The 21605-nt window shown below is 45.2% G+C and overlaps 2 protein-coding genes across 2 annotated transcripts in view; both read left to right on the forward strand.

Moving 5' to 3' along the window:
- Window positions 1-2668: 2668 nt before the first annotated feature.
- LOC117056842 (vomeronasal type-2 receptor 26-like) lies at window positions 2669-4559 on the forward strand. Its single transcript, XM_033167522.1, has 2 exons — window positions 2669-2702; window positions 3658-4559. The coding sequence occupies exons 1-2, from the start codon at window positions 2684-2686 to the stop codon at window positions 4557-4559; spliced, it is 921 nt and encodes a 306-aa protein (XP_033023413.1). The 5' UTR covers window positions 2669-2683.
- Window positions 4560-16036: 11477 nt separating this feature from the next.
- Window positions 16037-21605, forward strand: part of LOC117057044 (androgen receptor-like) — a 62607-nt gene continuing 57038 nt past the window's right edge. The window contains exon 1 of the mRNA XM_033167792.1: window positions 16037-17183. Within this exon, the coding sequence (XP_033023683.1) occupies window positions 16054-17183 (1130 nt within the window). The 5' untranslated portion in view covers window positions 16037-16053. The remainder of the gene's footprint in view (window positions 17184-21605) is intronic.

Consider the following 21605-nt stretch of genomic DNA (forward strand, 5'->3'; position numbering starts at 1 on the left):
TAAAGAATTCCTTCAAACCCTAAACCCCAACTCTCCAAATGGAGATGGGTTCCTCCAGGCTTTTTGGGAAAAGGCATTCAACTGTTTATTTTCTGTTTCCAATGAGCCCAATGATAGCAGAGATGCATGCACTGGCAAAGAGAGTCTGGAGAGCCTTCCTGGGCATATTTTTGAAATGACCATGACTGGTCAAAGTTACAGTACCTATAATGCGGTTTATGCCATTGCATATACTTTGCACAAGATTTTCCCATCCAAGCCAAAACACAGAATGATGGCAGGCAGAGGTGGACTCGATCCTCCTCAACTGCAACCTTGGCAGGTAAGATTTCATATTCAGAATAATCTGTGCTTAGGCTAACCTAATGGGTGTTGACACACAGACCATGGACCACTGATGCAGCAAATGGAAAAACAGACCAACTGCCTAACACAATCTCCGGCTAACAGCAAAAAAAGAGGGGGGGGGGAAAGAAGGGAGGGAGGGAGGGAGGGAAGAGAAGAGAAGAGAAGAGAAGAGAAGGGAAGGGAAAAGAAACAAGGTTCCGGGTTTCAAGCTGATGCAAGCTGTAGCGTGGGGGGGGGGGGTGGCAGAACTAATGGGGAAAATACAACAACAGCAAAGATGGGCTGATGGCGTGTGTGCCAGCAGTGAGGGCTCTGCGTGTCAAGACTGAATACACAGGGAAGAAAAGCACCTCTTACAGGATTTACCTTTCCCACACAAAAGAAATGTTCTTTTCCGTGCTTCCCTGTTTCCCCTTGCCTTCAAGTTGGAGCCAGAATCAATATATTCCCTGTCCTTCCCCTTCAAGTTGCAGAGGTGGAAGTATCTCCTCCTTCACTTCCTCACACAGAAATGTCACCTCTTTGTAGAACTCAACAATGTTGTGGAAGGAGCTGCATGTTCTGCTGTCCTATGTGATTGTGATGCTGATATGTGAGGAGCGGTGATGAAGGAGGCATGTTAAACTGAGCCTCATAATGTGTTAATATCGGAAAGATGGTAGGTTTTTTATCCAGGAAGAACCTCTCCAGTACTTTCCATGGGCAGCATCTCACTATTTGATATTGCACAAAGCACTGGTGTTTCTCTCTACACCCTATAATAAAACTCACCATTACCTGCTCTCTATTCATTTTCTCCCTTCCCCCTGCACTCCCTGAAGATCTTCCTTTCTTACCAGGCTCCCAGAAGGTCCAGGGAGGGCCCTAGGTGTGCAGCCCTCCCCCTTGCTTGCTGGGCTCTGGGAAGGAGGCATGAGGGCGCTTCCCTCCCAAAGCCAGGTGAGCAAGGCAGTGCATTCCATGCCAGCCTAGGGGAAGGAGACACAAGGCCTCCTCTGTGCATCTCAGAGGCCATCAAAGAAGGTGCCCCCTTGCTTCCCAGGCCACAGGGAGGTCATGACATATCTCCATATCTGCTCCAAAGGTGGACCACACCTTTTTTAACTCATTCCCATTCTTTTTCCTTTCTAAAACCACACTCCCTTTCTTTAATTTATAAACTTTGCCTTGTTTTATCCTGTCTAGGTTCCCTCCATCTTGAGGAGTATCTCCTTCAACAACAGTGCTGGGGACTTTGTGTCTTTTGATGAGAATGGGGAATTGGCAGCTGGATTTGACATTATTAACTGGGTTACTTTCCCCAACCAAACCTTCTTGCGAGTGAAAGTAGGAAAGTTAGAACCACAGGAATCACACTATGTAGACTTCAGCATGGATGAAGAAGCCATCACATGGCACAAAGCATTCAATCAGGTGGGTGTGGAATCTTGATTTTGTAAAAAGGGAGCTTTTTAATTTTAAGAATACAAATACAAGAATAAGGTCTAATATTAATAACATTCTTAAGTCCAGTTAATGCATGAAGGGGTTTCTACAATAGATCCAGTTACAGGTGGGTAGCCGTGTTGGTCTGCCATAGTCAAAACAAAATCGAAAATTCTTTCTAGTAGCACCTTAGAGACCAACTGAGTTTGTTCCTGGTATGAGCTTTCGTATCTGAAGAAGTGTGCATGCACACGAAAGCTCATACCAGGAACAAACTCAGTTGGTCTCTAAGGTGCTACTAGAAAGAATTTTCGATTTTGTTTTTTCTACAATAGAGTAAGCTCTCCTGCAAGTCTTAGCTGACCTTCTGATCAACAAGCCCAAGAGGCTCGGAGGTTTTGACCACAGCATCACCCACATCTCTAATGTAGGAGTAAATCCTATGGAACCAAGCAAGACATATTTCTCAGAAGACAAGGGGAGGATCAGTTACACATTTGTGCTGAAGGAAGAGTTTTGTCTTTTAGTGTATCTCTGAGCCTAATGCTTACTATTTTGCCTTCTCTGCCAACTTTAAGTATTTCAGAATCAGTGGTTTTTCCCTGTCCTCTTTCCATCTCATACAAATGAAAAATTCAGTTTCCCTTCAACTTCACTCCCAATATTTATAAGACAATTTATCCATGCATACAACACATATCTGGAATAATGTAAATCTGTCAAATGATCTCGTCTCTTTGATTCAAACTGTATTCTTCACCATGCAAAAGGGAGCTTCCTCTTCTCCTCTCTTTCTGACCAGGTGCTGCCCCTTGGATTGTGTAATGATCGGTGCCAGCCAGGATACAGCCGGAAAAAGAAGGAGGGGCTGCCATTTTGTTGCTATGACTGTGCTTCATGTCCAGATGGGATGATTTCGAATCAAACAGGTAAGAGACATCATCTGCTCTTTTATGAAATGCTTCCTAATTGATTTCAACAGTTTCCCCTTATTAACAGTTCAGTACTCCTAAACAGAACAGCAGTTCATTCAGATCTAGAAGAAAGAAAACGGACACAGAGAGTAGGGCAAACCTTTCCAAAGTAGATCTGTGGAAATAAATGTGGATCATGTCCCATGTTCTCTGCCTGCTCCCCTCCTGCCACAGCTTGCTGAGTCAGGAAAGACTTGCCTAACCCTCCATCCCATAGTTTTAGGGGTGAGATTTCAAACCAAACGGGTAGGAGACATCATCTGCTCTTTTATACAATGCTTCCTAGTCTATTTCAACAGTTTCCCCTTATTAACAGTTCAGTACTCCTAAACAGAACAGCAGTTGCATTCAGATCTCGAAAAAAGAAGACGGACACAGAAAGTTGCGCAAACTAGAGCCACAACTTTAACCTTGACAAAGTAGATCTGTGGAAATAGGTGCGGATCATGTCCTGTGTTCTCTGCCTGCTCCCCTCCTGCCACAGCTTGCAGAGTCACGAAAGACTTGCCTAACCCTCAATCCCTATACTTTTAGGGGTGAGAGCCAGAAACACAGAATCAAATTCTGCTGCTGCAAGATATCATAGTGGACTTCTCACTTTGCAGCAGAAATGACCGTTTGCTCTTTCAATGGCCCTATATTAACAGTCGTCAATACTTTGTTTCCTAAATTCCTGGTGATTTGATTGATACCACATATGAAGAAAAAAGAAATGTTGCATTTTACTCGTTTCCACTTATCTCTGTTACTAGTTTCTAATTAATGTCTCAGAATTCTGTTTTGGGAGCAGAGGCAATAGAATGCCATTGGAGATGGATGAATCCATTTCATTACAAAGAATGAAACGTACCAGTAGAAAAAGGTTGCCAGGTTTGTTGGGACTCATACATCATTCATTTGATTTCTTTAGATATGGATTATTGTTTCAAATGCCAAGAAGCTCAATTTCCAAACCAGAACAGAGATCAATGCATTCCCAAGAGACAACATTTTCTTTCCTACACAGAGCCTTTGGGATTCGCACTAGCTGCCTTAGCTCTGCTCTTCGCTCTGGTCACAGCCTTGGTCCTTGGCGTCTTCTCTAGGAACGGGGACACTCCCATTGTCAAAGCCAACAACCGGGACCTCACCTACACTCTGCTCCTTGCCCTGTTGCTCTGCTTCCTCTGCTCCTTGCTCTTCATTGGCCAGCCTCACCCAGTGAGCTGCTCTTTACGACAAACGGCCTTTGGCATCATCTTCTCCATTGCGGTGTCTTGTGTCTTGGCCAAAACCATCACGGTGGTTCTGGCCTTCATGGCCACCAAACCAGGATCCAGGATGAGGAAATGGGTGGGGAAATCTCTGGCCAACTCTCTTCTTCTGGCTTGCTGCTCCCTTCAGGCCAGTATTTGTGCTGTTTGGCTCTGTACGGCTCCTCCCTTCCCAGATGTGGACATGAACTCTCTGGCGGAGGAAATCATTGTGGAATGCAACGAAGGCTCTGCCACCATGTTTTATTGTGTCCTGGGGTACCTGGGATTCCTGGCCATTGTCAGCTTCACGGTCGCTTTCCTGGCCAGGAAGTTGCCAGACAGTTTCAACGAAGCCAAGTTCATCACTTTCAGCATGTTGGTGTTCTGCAGCGTTTGGCTGTCCTTTGTTCCCTCTTATCTGAGCACCAAAGGAAAGCAGATGGTGGCTGTGGAGATCTTCTGCATCTTGGCCTCCAGTGCAGGCTTGCTCGCTTGCATCTTCTTCCCCAAATTGTACATAATCCTTCTGAGGCCCGACTTGAACAGCAAAGACCACTTGATTCGGAGGAGCAAATAAAGGTCAACCCTCACTGATGCCTTTAATTGTTGCATTACAGTGTTACCTCGGGTTCAGAACTTAATTCGTTCTGGATGTCTGTTCTTAACCTGAGGTACCACTTTAGCTAATGGGGCATGCCACTACTGCTGCCAATGCCACGTGATTTCTGTTCTCATCCTGAAGCAAAGTTCTTAAACCAAGGTACTATTTCTAGGTTAGCGGGGTCTGTAACCTGAAGCGTCTGTAACCTGAGGTACCACTGTATTAGAAAATGCAGACTTTTATTGGAAGTAAACTGGCCAAGGAAAACCCTTGTGTGTCCCAATTCTTATCTTTTTCATACTCAGTTTCTTCACCCCTCTTTTGTTACTGCATTTTTCACAATATGTGCTTAAAGTGGTTCGCACAAAAGTCTAAGTCTAAACTCTGATTTTCCAGGAATAGTCCCATGATTCCGAAAGAGCCATCATGGCTTCTGATTTGATCCTGGATTGTCCCTATTTCCCAAGCCAGTTCTGCCAGCACCAACTCGGGGAAGAGGATGAGCCAGGGCTTGTCAACAGACGAGGTGGCCAGGAAGCTTCCTCTTGCCTCTCCATGGCTGCCGCTACTTGCCTCCTCCCTTGGGCAGCTCATAGCAGCTGCTGGGGAGCAGGTGGGGAGTAGAGGCTGCCGCTACCCAGGCCAACCCCACAAGACACACTGACTTTGAGGGGCAGGCAGAGGGCAGGGCTCCCCTGGGGGGGGGAGAAAGGGGAAGGGGAGAAAGGGGAGCACAAGGAGTCTTGATTTTTTTAATAACAAAAATGCTTTGTTCATCTGCATCTAATCTTGTCCCTTGTGGTGTTTATGCTTAAACCACAATGCGTGAGTTCAAATAAGGCAGACAGACAAGGAAACTGACCAGCAGAAACCTGTCTGAGAGAAGAGTGAGCCAAAAAAGCCCCCTCCCCCTCCCATTCAGGTAGTTTTATTGACACAGAAAACCCGCCTTACAAGATTCAAATCAGCCAATTACAGTGTCCAGAGCAAACTCCCCCCACAGGCCATGTGGCCATGAGGAGAACAAAGAACTCTTTGAACTTAGCAGAAACCAGTTTAAGCTAGTAACTAACTTCCTAGCTACAGGTCATCCGCATTCCAAGATCAGGTAGAAGAAAGACACAAGATTGATAGTAGGAAGAACAAGCATCCTGGCCATATTGACACTTCCCAGGCCTCCAGGATGTTAGCAGATACTACTTCAAAGAGACAAGAGGGACAGATGCTCTGAGGTTATCAAAGATACACTCATTGCCATGTAGTTGTGAGTTAAACAAGCAACTTAATTGAAAGAAGAGACGTGACTCTGTGCTTCCCAATGATGGAAGCTTAAGGCACAGCCAAATAACATAGCCAATTTCAGGTCATGTAGGATTTATCATAGGAAATCATATCTTGCGCTGGACCAGCAGGGAGCTTGCACTCAAACACAACCGCATATATGGGTATCGGAATGTCTAGCTTCAACCTGCACAATGTCCAGACAATGTATGATCTCTTATTTAATCATACATGAACACCACATATCAACCTTTTTTTGTTATTTGTTTTGTTGCTGTTAATAACACATTACTGAAGCCATGGCATGGTATCATCTTCATCCGCCTGGAAATGTTGTTGAATCACGTATAAATCCCTTGGAGACAAACCTGAGCCAGGTCTAAGAAAAATATTAGAGAATATATTGCCGAGAGAGGGAATGCATTGTATCAGGAAACATATCACAACTAAGCTAACTAAAATCATTCTAACTAAGAAAATTAGAAAACATTAACCATTCTAAAATAAGCAAAGACTAGCAATATCAAAATGAAATTAGACTACCTCATATCAGGAAAATCTTGAATAAGAAATAAGCATACAACAATTAATAGCAATTATGAAGTAAGCATACAATAATAATAACATGATGAGATAAAATCATAGAATACAGACACAATGTTTACAGAAAGTACAATCAATAAATTGAAGCAATAATAGAATCAGCAATCAACTGAAGAATGATGGATTCTGATCAATTGTAACTAAAAGAAAGTCTTTTGCGTGAAGGTTCTTTTTGCTAAAAGTCTCTTAAAACTCTCTGGATCATGCTGATCTTCTTTTTGAAGACCTGGCATCTGGAACAGAGTCTTCAACTTTCCTCAGTTTAGTCTTTCATTGTACGTTTCATTGTCCAGTTATGATTGTCTGGTTAAATTCAGCATGAGGATGAAACTCTGGGACAGGAATCTTACAGGATTTTGCACGTCTGTGGTCACGCACTTCAGCTATCACCATGGACCTGTTAAAGCAAAAAACAATTGCTCCTTTGCCCCAAAATTAGAGCTGAGCGATATGATTAGAAATCTGTTTCATCTTCATACAAATCAAATGATTGAGAAGAACCTCTATCCTGAAACTAATACTATATAGAAGAAACTTATTTAATTAAGATTACCAATATTAACATAAGAATACCTGTGAAAAGAAATATTTAATTAAGGAAATCAGAATCAAATTATTCTGTTCAAAATTCTAAAGAAAATTTTAGTCCATTAGAGAAACTTTGGTTAGAAACATATTTTTTAGAAAACCTAGTTCAGAAAACATCTAGGGATATAATACACCTTTTTTATTTTTATTTTTATTTTTTATTTTATTTTTTTGCAGTAGAAAGGAAAGAAATTCATAAAAACACTACCAAATAACAATTTAACTATAATAATAACTATGCATTTAAAGATTGGAAGTCAATAATCTAGAACTTCCAAAAATTGAGTAGCACCAAGTAGAGAACTCCATTGGCATTCAGACAGAAAAAGGTTTGGCTTGGAAACACTAAATTTGAAGCAAATAGCCGGGTAGGTAAATTTACTCCCGAGTAAGCTTTCTTCTAGCAGGAAACCTGTAAACAACTTGAGTATGGCTCCTCTCTAGAGGAGGGACAATCTAAACACAAAGATTAAAGCAAAGATAATACACCACTGCAGATAAGACTTGAGAAATCTGAAAAAGAAAACTTTTAAAATATAAGATATCACTTAATTCTAAAAACTAGTTAAAAGTTTTAAAGAGTAACTTCTGGGGAAACCTTATCCAGGCCCGTCTTAGAGGGATCAGCCGCCCTGGCGCAGCGATCCCTCGGCGCCCCCAGCCTGCCGCCTCTCCGCCCGCCTCCCTCCCGCGCTGGCCGCCCCTCGGGAGGGGGGGCGAGCGGGGGATGAGGGGCGTGGCGTTGGAGCAGGCGCTCGCGCGCCGGCGGGCGGAGGATGAGGGACGGGCGCTCGCGCACCGGCGGGCGGGCGGGCGGGCTGCAAGCCGGCGGGGGGGGGGCGGGCTGCAAGCCGGCCGCCCTCGCCTCCCAGAGCCCCAGCTGGAGTGCTGGAAGGTCGCGCAAAGCCCCGCGCCGCTCCAGCGCTCCAGCTGGGGCTCCGGGAGGCGAGGGCGGGCGGCTTACAGCCCGCCCGCCGGCGCGCGAGTGCCCGCCTGCCCGTGGGGGCGGGGGCGGGTTGGGGAGGGGGAGCCCGGTATGCCGGCGGGCTCGCGGGGGCGCCCCTGGGATGCCCAGCGCCCTGGCGCGCCGCGCCACCGGCCTCTATGGATGAGACGGCTCTGACCTTATCAAAGGAAGAAATTTAAAAAACATTCACAAAAACAAGTAGATTAAACTATAACACACCCTCTAGCTGTGAGCAAAAGAAATAACACTTCCATTGAAGTTTGAACCACTTTGAGGACTAGCAACTTAGCTAACTAAACATCAGAGAACAAAGAAACAGAGATTATAGTAATGCATCTGGATCTGCATTCGTCTTCAGAGAGAGAAATAAACCTCATATGGGAAAAAAATATTAATAGAAATAAGAAACCTGAAAGAACCTGGATAGTAATAAAAATCAAGTGTTAGACAACCCATTTAAAACACATAAAATCTAAATAGAGAAAAACCACAACTAACAAATGATTTTCCAGTATTCCTGAAGCGTTGCACTTAAGCTAGAAACAAACAAAATTAGAAATAGAATTGAGAATTCTTTAGAAATTCTTTAAAATAATTCCTTTCCAATGAAATCTTGCTGGAGGTTTAAGAATCATAGCCTGCAATTGAATAAAGTTTAGCACCATAAAACATTCTAAATTACCCTCAATACAGGAAATTCTGGAAGAAATTGGAAAAATCTTTTTTTTTTTTCAACTGAAACTTGCTAAGGCAACCTATGCATGGAAAATAAATGTCGTTAAATCATAATATAAAGAAATTCTAACATTATATTCTAGAAAATTCTACATAGGCAAAGGATAGTGTGCATGAGCTAATTTCCAGAGAAAAATGCTGAAAATCTTTGAATAGCAAAAGAGCATAAAATTGTTAGAATCTTAGAAGCATAGAGTTGAAAAACAAGGTTGGAAGAGACACAAAAGATCATCAAGTCCAACCCACTGCCAAGCAAAAAATACCATCAAGGCATTGGGAAAAGAAAAAACCCTAAATATGTAACTGATGTTACGGAAATTACCGGGTAGAGGCTGCTCAGCTCCCGGTCCTACGGAGGAAGCCCGTGGTTCGCTGCGGAGGCAATGGAGACCAGCTGGAGATTGGAGCAAAAGCAAAGGAGTTTATTGCGCAACAAGGTTCAGGAGGATCCGAACCCCGAACAAAGAGCCTCATGGACTTTTAAAACTTCCCGCAATTGCCCAGAATACATTGCAAAATACATCATAGCTACGTCAGGGAAGGGAGGGGGAGAGAGGAGGTTCTAGCGAGATTTACATACAGGTAAACAAGTTTTACATATCAGGAAAGGTGGCAGGAACCGGTGAATGGATTTAGGGTGGGTACAATATATATTCAGAGTTTCGACCGGGAGAGAACAATACAGGAACTCCTGAGAGGATGTCTGCAACCATGGCAACTGATCGGAGGGTGCTTGGGTGGATTACTTGGGTGGGGGCATTTCCTCTTGCACCTGGATGCGTACGTGGTCTCTCGCCTAAAGGATTATGAAAGCCTCTGGGATGGATGTCAGAAAATCATACAGTATCAGAATAATAACCTTCCGATGATCGGAGGATGGCGGGGACCGAGGGGCTAGAAAGGTTATCTCCTAAGGAGACGATAGACACCAGAATCGAGCAAATCGGACCTTGCGTTCCGGAGATATTGATTTTTATATTAATAAACGTTTTGAGCTGTCAAACAGGCCACCCAGAGTCCAAATTGTCCAGTTGCTACATTGTAACAAGTTATAATTAATAACTTCCCTGCTGGATACAATTTAGTTTCAGTTCCATTGTTCTCGCAGCAGGGAGCCTGTCAATACCCACTTAGCGTGCAGTCAAGCGTGAAGGTGTTGAGTACATCACAGTCGAGCTGAACGTTCCATTTTGCAGGCAGAGCTGAATGCATGCTCCTGATTGGTGGGCTCGCCGTTCATTGAGAAAATGGTGTGTACGAGAAACGCTTTTGACAGGAGCGCTTCTCGGAGGCTTTTTCGGGGCGCAGATCGGGACCTTTGAGGGAACCCTTTATCACGAGGGTTTATGTGGGTGCTTGTGTAACTAGTGTGAAGGGGAATGACAGGAACAGGGGGGAAAGGGGTGCCCCGCTCATCGTCAGGGGGGGGGGTTCGTGAATTTAATAGTCCCGCACTCGCTAGCAGGGAGACATAGCGGTGGGGGAAGGTGACGGCTGGAACTTTTCCCTATCAGAAGCCTTGCAGCCTCCCTGAGGCAAGCCATGAACTCCCCCGGACCTGCAGAGGCTCCGCAATTGGCTTCCAGGCCATGGGAGGCCTCTGAGGCCTTCACAACTGCCCAGAGCCAGCCCCCAGCATCCTCAGGATGCCCAGCAGGTCGCATCCCAGCCCCAGAATTAGGTAAGAAACACTTACCTAACGAAGACCAAGAGTAGTGTAGCTGCTAAGAAAACAAAGATGAGCTTGGGCCGAAAAGGCCTTTAGCAACCTTTTCCCAACCCCCAGCTACAGAAAGATGGGTGGCAACCAGCCAGGTAAGCCCACCTACCCTATGGTGGGGAGGGGGAGTGGAAATTTTTGGGATTCTGCAAGGGATTTTGGGATTTGTTTACATGAGTCTGCCCTGTGCCTTTGTCTCTGGGGTTCAGGAGCTAATCAAGAAACGAAGCTGCTGCCCAATAGGCTGAGATTAGACAAGTGAGCCTGACTGAGGCCCCCTTTGGAATCGGAGGCCCGGGCCAAATGGCCCATATGGCCCACCCTCTGTTTGGGCCTGCATAGGATCACTGCCTTGTCGTGGCGAAGGGGCTTGAATTACTCAGGGAAGCTATGAGCTATGTCGTGCAGGGCCACCCAAGATGGACAGGTCATAGTGGAGAGTTTGGACCAAACGTGATCCACCTGGAGGAGGAACTGGCAACCCACTCCAGTATCCCTGCCAAGAAAACTCCATGGACAAAGACAACAGGCATATAAAAGTTATGACGCTGGAAGATGAGCCCCTCAGGTCGGAAGGCATCCAACATGCTACTGGGGAAGAGCGGAGGACAAGTACAAGTAGATTCAGAGCTGATGAAGCGGCTGAGCCAAAGCCGAAAGGACGCTCAGTTGTGGATATGCCTGGAAGCAAAAGGAAAGTCCAATGCTGTAAAGAAAAGTATTGCATAGGAACCTGGAATGTAAGAACCATGAACCTTGGTAAGCTGGATGTGGTCAAAAATGAGATGGCAAGAATAAACATTGACATCCTAGGCATCAGTGAACTAAAATGGACGGGAATGGGCGAATTCAGTTCAGATGACTATCATATCTACTACTGTGGGCAGGAATCCCGTAAAAGAAATGGAGTGGCCCTCATAGTCAACAAAAGAGTGGCGAAAGCTGTACTGGGATGCAATTTCAAAAATGATAGATTGATCTCGATACGAATCCAAGGCAGTCCTTTTAACATCACAGTAATCCAAGTTTATGCACCAACTTCCAGTGCTGAAGAAACTGAAATTGACCAATTCTATGAAGACTTACAACACCTTATAGAAATGACACCAAAGAAGGATGTTCTTCTCATTATAGGGGATTGGAATGCTAAAGGAGGGAGTCAAGAGATAAAAGGAACAACTGGCAAGTTTGGCCTTGGAGTTCAAAATGAAGCAGGGCAAAGGCTAATAGAGTTCTGTCAGGAGAACAAGCTGGTCATCACAAACACTCTTTTCCAACAACACAAGAGACGACTCTACACATGGACATCACCAGATGGGCAACATCGAAATCAGATTGATTATATTCTTTGCAGCCAAAGATGGAGAAGCTCTATACACTCAGCAAAAACAAGACCTGGAGCTGACTGTGGCTCTGATCATCAGCTTCTTATAGCAAAATTCCAGCTTAAACTGAAGAAAGTAGGAAAAACCAGTGGGCCAGTAAGATACAATCTAAATCAAATTCCTTATGAATACACAGTTGAAGTGAAGAACAGGTTTAAGGACTTAGATTTGGTGGATAGAGTGCCTGAAGAACTGTGGATGGAGGCTCGTAACATTATACAGGAGGCAGCAACGAAAACCATCCCAATGAAAAAGAAATGCAAGGAAGCAAAGTGGCTGTCCAATGAGGCCTTCAAAATAGCGGGGGAGAGAAGGCAAGCAAAATGCGAGGGAGATAGTGAAAGATACAGGAAATTGAATGCAGATTTCCAAAGAATAGCAAGGAGAGACAAGAGGACCTTTCTAAACGAACAATGCAAAGAAATAGAGGAAAATAACAGAATGGGAAAAACCAGAGATCTGTTCAAGAAAATTGGAGATATGAAAGGAACATTTCGTACAAAGATTACCACAATTAAGGACAAAAGTGGAAAGGACCTAACAGAAGCAGAAGATATCAAGAAGAGGTGGCAAGAATACACAGAGGAACTATACCAGAAAGATATGGAGGTCTCATACACCCCAGGTAGTGTGGTTGCTGACCTTGAGCCAGACATTCTGGAGAGTGAAGTCAAATGGGCCTTAGAAAGCACTGCTAACAACAAGGCCAGTGGAAGTGATGATATTCCAGCTGAACTATTTAAAATCCTAAAAGATGATGCTGTTAAGGTGCTACACTCAATATGCCAACAAGTTTGGAAAGCTCAGCAGTGGCCAGAGGATTGGAGAAGATCAGTTTACATCCCAATCCCAAAGAAGGGCAGTGCCAAAGAATGCTCCAACTACCGCACAATTGCACTCATTTCACACGCTAGCAAGGTTATGCTTAAAATTCTACAAGGCAGGCTTAAGCAGTATGTGGACCGAGAACTCCCAGAAGTGCAAGCTGGATTTCGAAGGGGCAGAGGAACCAGAGACCAAATTGCAAACATGCGCTGGATTATGGAGAAAGCTAGAGAGTTCCAGAAAAACATCTACTTCTGCTTCATTGACTACGCAAAAGCATTTGACTGTGTCGACCACAGCAAACTATGGCAAGTTCTTAAAGAAATGGGAGTGCCTGATCACCTCATCCGTCTCCTGAGAAATCTCTATGTGGGACAAGAAGCTACAGTTAGAACTGGATATGGAATAACTGATTGGTTCAAAATTGGGAAAGGAGTACGACAAGGCTGTATATTGTCTCCCTGCTTATTTAACTTATATGCAGAATTCATCATGCGAAAGGCTGGGCTGGATGAATCCCAAACCGGAATTAAGATTGCCGGAAAAAATATCAACAACCTCAGATATGCTGATGATACAACCTTGATGGCAGAAAGTGAGGAGGAATTGAAGAACCTTTTAATGAGGGTGAAAGAAGAGAGCGCAAAATATGGTCTGAAGCTCAACATCAAAAAAACTAAGATCATGGCCACTGGTCCCATCACCTCCTGGCAAATAGAAGGGGAAGAAATGGAGGCAGTGAGAGATTTCACTTTCTTGGGTTCCATGATCACTGCAGATGGTGACAGCAGTCACGAAATCAGAAGACGCCTGCTTCTTGGAAGAAAAGCAATGACAAACCTAGACAGCATCTTAAAAAGCAAAGACATCACCTTGCCGACAAAGGTCCGTATAGTTAAAGCTATGGTTTTCCCAGTAGTAATGTACGGAAGTGAGAGCTGGACCATCAAGAAGGCTGATCGCCGAAGAATTGATGCTTTTGAATTATGGTGCTGGAGACTCTTGGACTGCAAGAAAATCAAACCTCTCCATTCTGAAGTAATTCAGCCCTGAATGCTCACTGGAAGGACAGATCCTGAAGCTGAGGCTCCAATGCTTTGGTTACATCATGAGGAAGGATTTGGTCTGTTTGTCCAGTATACAGAGCTGAAGGGCACTGTTGGCATTTCATTGCATACACAATGTTAGAAGATGAGCAATTAAATAGTCCTGAGATGGTATGTTTGATGTTGGACAAACAGGCCAAACCCTACGCCAAAGGATAAATGGACATAAATCTGATATCAGGAATCACAAGACAGAGAAACCAGTAGGAGAACACTTCAATCTCCCAGGACATTCTATACAAGATCTTAAAGTAGCTGTCTTAATACAAAGGAATTTCAGAAATAGACTGGGAAGAGAAGTTGCTAAATTGCAACTAATTACCAAACTTAAAACCATGGAGAGACCTGGTCTGAACAAAGACATTGGATTCTTATCTCATTATACATGACAAAGCTATTTTTAGCCATCTCACCCATTGCTTTTTCCTGTAAGACCAATTGCAGTCGTTAACAGTAGCCAACAGGTTTTCCACACCTATCAGCCAATCACCCATTCCCACCACCCTTCTGAGTAATATCCCTCCCCACCTTCCCACTATATATAAGGGTCTGGTGACCTCTGTTTCAGTGTATCTGAAGAAGTGTGCATGCACACGAAAGCTCATACGAAGAACAAACTTAGCTGGTCTCTAAGGTGCTACTGGAAGGAAATTTTTATTTTTTTATTTTGTTTTGACCATGGCAGACCAACACAGCTACCTACCTATAATGAGTGCTTTATAGGTTGTAATTGTTTCACTGATGATTTGTTAATTTATACAACTTACGCTGTACCTGTAATGTTCCAGCTATTTATTGTCACACACACAGCGTTATTGCGGCCCATAGACCTGAAATACACAGTACTTATTGTCTGTAAGCTACGGTACTTTGGGAATTCGTTTGAATGGAAAGAGCCCACACTCCCCCTTGTGCACAGGGCTGAGAGGTCTTCCACCTCCCCCAACCACTTTCTCCCACTCTTTGCCACTGTCTTGGAACTAGTGTCAAACCACAGAAAAACCAATGGACATTTGTTCCAATTCAGCAATGAGTCCTTTTCCCAAGGAAAGCAGTGGGACAAGCAGAAATGTGTATGAGCCCAAAGAAATACACCCAATCAATCAAGTGTAGTTCCAGATTTGCCAGGCTTGTCGGGAAGGCTGGTTTGCTGTTGCTGTTTCACTCGGTGTTGCCTATCTTCTTTCTCTTCATTGCTTACTTGCTTTCTTTCAGTGTCTATATGTTTTTGTATGTAACAAAAACTCCACAGGAGGTTTTTAAGGAAGGCCTGCCATTGGAACAGCCACCCCACAATAATCATCCACCTGGAAACACCGTATAGGTTGCAAGCCTTGTCCAAGTTTGCTGGAACACTCCAAAGTGTGTGGAGCAATCAACACTCCAGATGTTGCTGTCGGCTGGATGGCTAGAGCATTTATATCCCACCTGAGGTTTTTCCAAGAAGCACACATAGGCCTCCCCCTCATTTAATTCCCACAGCAGCCCTGTGAAGTAAGGCTAAGAGACAAAGTGCCTTGTCCCCAATGCCACATCCAAAACTTCATTGATATATAATTTTATGATATTACTCCAAAAGAAAGTGGTATTATGAGCCATCAAACCTCGGAAATACACTTTCCCCAAAAGATTTCCACAACTTTGGCCACTAGTGTGTACAGTGCTTCTACTGCTTCTATCCCACCAACCTGACTTGTTGCTGATCTCTCCTCCCCGGATGCAAGGGATCTCCTCGGCCGGCCGCTGCGCCGATTGGGCGACCAGCATCGCCGGCTCGCTAGCCCCCGCCTCCGCCCTCCCTCGCGCCCAGGTTCACCTTCTCCGGCTTGCCTCCAAAGCGTCCGTCCATCCAGCCAGCAGCCGCACTCTCTCTCCCGACTCTAACCTCAGCTCACCCCTGCAAGAGAGGCATCAGTTTGCAATTGCAACAGCAGCAACTGCCAACAGCTGCGTCTTTGCGGCTGGGTAAGTTGAAAAAAACAACAACAAAGAACAACAAAAAAGCGGACTAGCGCCTTGACCTCTGCTTTTCCCCAGGCGGGGGGCGTTGGACCCGAGAAGCATACCAACTTAGGAGCGCCTCGCGCGTGCCCCGGCGGCCCAAGGGATGTCACTGTCGGAAGCTGGTAGAAAAGCCGGGTTCTCGCAGCTGACACCCCGCCCAGTTGAGGAGTCTCCAGTACCTACCTGGTCCTGGAGCCAGAGAAAAGCACAGCAGGCTGACCCCCACACCCCTTTCCGTCCAGCCACAGGAGAGGTCATGGAGGTGCCCGTCGGTCTGGGCAGAGTCTATCCTCGGTCGCCGGCAAAGGCTTTTCGAGGCGCCTTACACAACCTGATTCAGAGCGTCCGCGAAGCGTTCCAGAGCCCCGGACCCATGCGGGAGGAGGCTGGCCCCAGTCACCAGGCGTCGGTCTTCCCAATGGCAAGCTCGTCTTCCTTGGGGTCCTGTTTTCAAGAGCCCAGCGCCCACCAGCAAGACCCGGCTTCGCCCTCTTACCTGCCGCTGGAGGAGCAGCTCCAGGTGAGCAAAACGCTGCAGCCCCCCGACAAGCGGAAGGTGCCCGCCGCGTCCCCGTCCGCCCCGTCCTCTCTGGCCCTACTGGGAAGCCATTCCTTCCACGGTTGCCCGGGGGACTTAAGATACATGCTGGGAGAGAGCAGTCTTCTGCAGGCGGCTGGAGGAGGCGAGGAAGCCCCATCCGACAAAACCGACTACCTGGGGGAGAGCGCCAAGGAGCTGGGCAAAGCCGTCTCCGCCTCCATGGGCTTGGCGGTGGAAGCGCTGGACAAGCCCGGTGGCGGCGAGATGGCGGCGACCCGCGGCGACTGCCTGTTCGCTGGCGCGCGCGCTCGGCCCCCGACTCTGGGCGGCTGCAAGATTGTAGAAGCCGAGGAGGGAGGCGGCGCGCTGGCTATGGAAGTGCCGGGGTACCTGAGCCTCTACAAAGATTCTCCGGAGCTGGAGGAGCCGTCGAGGGCCTTCCCGAATCGCGACTACTACAACTTCCAGCTGGCCCTGGCCTCCCGTGGGGGCATCAAGCGGGAGAGCCCCTTGGAGTCCGCACCCGGCGGTGCCGTTTGGGGGCCGCAGTGCCGGCGCGCCTGGGATGTGCCTGCTGCCTTGGCGCCCCACTATGCCGGCCCTCCTGGCCCGAGCTGGCACCCCTTCTTCACCGCGGAAGGGCAGCTCTACGAAGGCGCACCCCCGGCGTCCTGCGGGTACTCCAGGAGCCAGGAGCCGCCGTCTGGACAAGAGGGCGCAGAGCTCCCACCGTCCAACCCCGGGGGCGTGGTGGGGAGGATGCCCTTGGCCCCTGCTGCCGGCTGCATCAAGACGGAGCTCACCCCGTGGATGGAGGGCTACCCGGGGGCCTACGGAGACATGAGGTAAAGGGCCAACACGCGCTCAGACAGTCCTCACCAAGGGCCGGTAGGGTTTTGCAAAACTCTTGCAGGCAGGTTGGAGGGGAAAGATCCCAGGTTTGCAAAAAGAAGAGGGGAGGCTTGCAACCAGTATAATTATTTTTAGCCTGACCATGATGCATCTTTCTTCAGTCTGACTCCGAATGTCAGGATTTGGGGATATCGTTTAGAAATGTTGATTTTATTGGCTTTAGCAACATTCTGGATTCCTAATACAGTTGGAGTCCTCTGCCTGAATGTAGCATTATTTTGTTTTGAGTGAGGTTCTGGCAGAGTTCACTGCCTTTGTTTCTCTCATGACTTGTTGGGAAAGGTGCTTGCGCCAGAATTTCTATACTCTGAAATCTAGGACTTTGAAAGATGATTTAACCATCATCTAAATTTGCTCTTACCTCCCCCCTTCCCACACATTGTTGTTGTTCAGTCGTGTCCGACTCTTTGTGACCCCATGGACCAGAGCACGCCAGGCACCCCTATCCTCCACTGCTTCATGCAGTTTGGCCAAACTCATGCCAGTCGCTTCGAGAACACTGTCCAACCATCTCATCCTCTGTCGTCCACTTCTCCTTGTGCCCTCTATCTTTCCCAATATCAGGGTCAATGATGTTGGGAAAGATCACTTTGAATAACCGAGTCTCATGATATTGATATATTAAATATATATTTAAAGTTGTCTGTATTCTGGGTGTTCCAGGGAGTTGCTAGAAATGCTGACAACAGCATGGGTAAATTAAGCTGAGTAAATTTGTGCCCATAAATGTGGATGAACTCTCACTTCTGAACTGAGACTGCATTTTGAGTTAAATTGTGCTGCAAATATTATTTACAGGCAAGAGAGATCTCATAGTTGGTTGACAAATATGTTGTTGTTGTTCAGTCGTTCAGTCATGTCCAACTCTTTGTGACCCCATGGACCAGAGCACGCCAGGCACTCCTGTCTTCCACTGCCTCCCGCAGTTTGGTCAGGCTCATGTTGGTAGCTTCGAGAACACTGTCCAACCATCTCGTCCTCTGTTGTTCCCTTCTCCTTGTGCCCTCCATCTTTCCCAACATCAGGGTCTTTTCCAGGGAGTCTTCTCTTCTCATGAGGTGGCCAAAGTATTGGAGCCTCAGCTTCAGGATCTGTCCTTCCAGGGCTGTTTTCCTTCAGAATGGATAGGTTTGATGTTCTTGCAGTCCAAGAGTCTCCTCCAGCACCATAATTCAAAAGGATCAATTCTTCGGCGATCAGCCTTCTTTATGGTCCAGCTCTCACTTCCACACATCACTACTGGGAAAACCATGGCTTTAACTATACGGACCTTTGTCGGCAAGGTGATGTCTCTGCTTTTTAAGATGATGTCTAGGTTTGTCATTGCTTTTCTCCCAAGAAGCAGTCATCTTTTAATTTCGTGACTGCTGTCAAAATCTGCAGTGATCATGGAACCCAAGAAAGGAAAATCTCTCACTGCCTCCATTTCTTCCCCTGCTATTTGCCAGGAGGCGATGGGACCAGTGGCCATGATCTTAGTTTTTTTATGTTGAGCTTCAGAGCATATTTTGCATTCTCCTCTTTCACCCTCATTAAAAGGTTCTTTAATTTCTCCTCACTTTCTGCCATCAAGGTTGTGTCATCAGCATATCTGAGGTTGTTGATATTTCTTCTGGCAATCTTAATTCCGATTTGGGATTCATCCAGTCCAGCCTTTCGCATGTTGAATTCTGCATATAAGTTAAATAAGCAGGGAGACAATATACAGCCTTGTCATACACCTTTCCCAATTTTGAACCAATCAGTTATTTTATTCCATATCCATTGTAGCTTCTTGTCCCACATAGAGATTTCTCAGGAGACACATGAGGTGATCAGGCACTCCCATTTCTTTAAGAACTTGCCATAGTTTGCTGTGGTCAACATGGTCAAATGCTTTTGCATAGGCAATGAAGCAGAAATAGATGTTTTTCTGGAATTCTCTAGCTTTCTCCATAATCCAGCGCATATTTGCAATTTGGTCTCTGGTTCCTCTGCCCCTTCAAAATCCAGCATGCACTTCTGGGAGTTCTTGGTCCACATACTGCTTAAGCCTGCCTTGTAGAATTTCAAGCATAACCTTGCTAGTGTGTGAAATGAGTGCAATTGTGCGGTAGTTGGAGCATTCTTTGGCACTGCCCTTCTTTGGGATTGGGACGTAGACTGATCTTCTGCAATCCTCTGGACATTGCTGAGTTTTCCAAACTTGCTGGCATATTGAGTGTAGCACCTTAACAGCATCAACTTTTAAAATTATAAATAGTTCAGCTGGAATATCATCACTTCCACTGGCCTTGTTATTAGCAGTGCTTTCTAAGGCCCATTTGACTTCACTCTCCAGGATGTCTGGCTCAAGGTTAGCAACCACACTATCTAGGGTCTACGAGACCTCCATATCTTTCTGGTATAATTCCTCTGTATTCTTGCCACCTCTTCTTGATGTCTTCTGCTTCTGTTAGGTCCTTTCCACTTTTGTCCTTTATTATGGTAATCTTTGGACGAAATGTTCCTTTCATATCTCCAATTTTCTTGAAAAGATCTCTGGTTTTTCCCATTCTGTTGTTTCCCTCTATTTCTTTGCATTGCTCATTTAAGAAGGCCTTCTTGTCTCTCCTTGCTATTTTTTTTTTGGAAATCTGCATTCAATTTCCTGTATCTTTCACTATCTCCCTCACATTTTGCTTGCCTTCTCTCCCCTGCTATTTTGAAGGCCTCATTGGACAGCCACTTTGCTTTCTTGCATTTCCTTTTCATTGGGATGGTTTTCATTGCTGTCTCCTGTATAATGTTATGAGGCTACATCCATAGTTCTTCAGGCACTCTATCCACCAAATCTAAATCCTTAAACCTGTTCCTCACTTCTTCTTCTTCCTTTCTTTTTTCACTTTTAAATCCATTATTATTATTATTATTATTATTATTATTATTAACATTCATCAATGTACTGTCAGCTACATTATTTACAAATTTTCCATATTGTACCATATTGTTCCATAAACTAACAAAATATTTGAAAACAGAAACTTCATGTCATTTTTCATCCTGCATATAACTCATTCTCTTTTATTGCCTCATAAATAAACTATACAGCACTATTCCAATTTACTTTAAAAGTATAATCACAAAACAAAAAAGTAATAATAAAAAATAAAATGTTTACTCATAAAAGAAAATAAAGAAATAAAAACAAAAAACAAAAAATAAAAGATTAAAAAAGATTAAATAAATTATAGACTTCCTATCTTTTCCAATGAGCATTCCTTTTCTGCTTGCGAAAGTACATTTTTCTTTTATTCTTTATATTATTTCCAAAACATTCTAAAAACCCGAGCACAGCCTCAACTTGTAACATGGAGTTGTTTAACCCCCAGGGTCACTCAAAGGCCACCACAGACTTTATACCATTATTAAGCCTTGTAGGTACATTCTGTATCTCTCCCATTTCAACACAGAAACCTGTCTGTTATTTCCCCTCAGACTGTTGGTTAACTGGGCCATCTCAACATACTCCTGGAATTTGTTTTGCCAATCTTTTACCTTCGGAGCACTCTCCCCCTTCCAGCGCAGAGTTTGTCCTGTTTGTCCAATATACAGAGCTGAAGGGCACTGCTGGCATTTGATTGCATACACAATGTTAGAAGATGAGCAATTAAATAGTCCTGAGATGGTATGTTGGATGTTGTTGGGGCCAGTAATGGTGTTGTCCGGGTTTATGTGGCAGCAAAGTTGGCATCTGGGTTTATTGCAGGCTCTGGTACCAGTGTCCATGTTGAGTCCTGTCGTTGTATTATTGTGGGTGATTTGTTGTTTAAGATTGGGTGGCTGTCTGTAGGCGATGAAAGGTCTGTCTGTAGGTGATGGATGACCTTTCATCTATACAAGATCTCAAAGTAGCTGTCTTACTACAAAGGAATTTCAGAAATAGACTGGAAAGAGAAGTTGCTGCATTGCAACTAATTACCAAAATAAAACCATGGAGAGACCGGGTATGAACAAAGACATTGGATTCTTATCTCATTATACATGACAAAGCTATCTTTAGCCATCTCACCCCTTGCTTTTTCCTGTAAGACCAATTGCAGTCGTTAACAGTCGCCAACAGGTTTTCCACACCTATCAGCCAATCACCCATTCCCACCACCCTTCTGAGTAATATACCTCCCCACCTTCTCACTATATATAAGGGTCTGGTGACTTCTGTTTCAGTGTATCTGAAGAAGTGTGCATGCACACGAAAGCTCACACCAAGAACAAACTTAGTTGGTCTCTAAGGTGCTACTGGAAGGTTGTGTTGTTTTTTTTTTTTTAAATTAAATTTAGTATCGAGGAAAGACAGTTTCTGAAAGATAATCAGCTGCAATTCCTTTCTTTAGCCA

The sequence above is a fragment of the Lacerta agilis genome, chromosome 13 (assembly GCF_009819535.1).
Source record: "Lacerta agilis isolate rLacAgi1 chromosome 13, rLacAgi1.pri, whole genome shotgun sequence".
Classification (NCBI taxonomy): Eukaryota; Metazoa; Chordata; class Lepidosauria; order Squamata; family Lacertidae; genus Lacerta; species Lacerta agilis.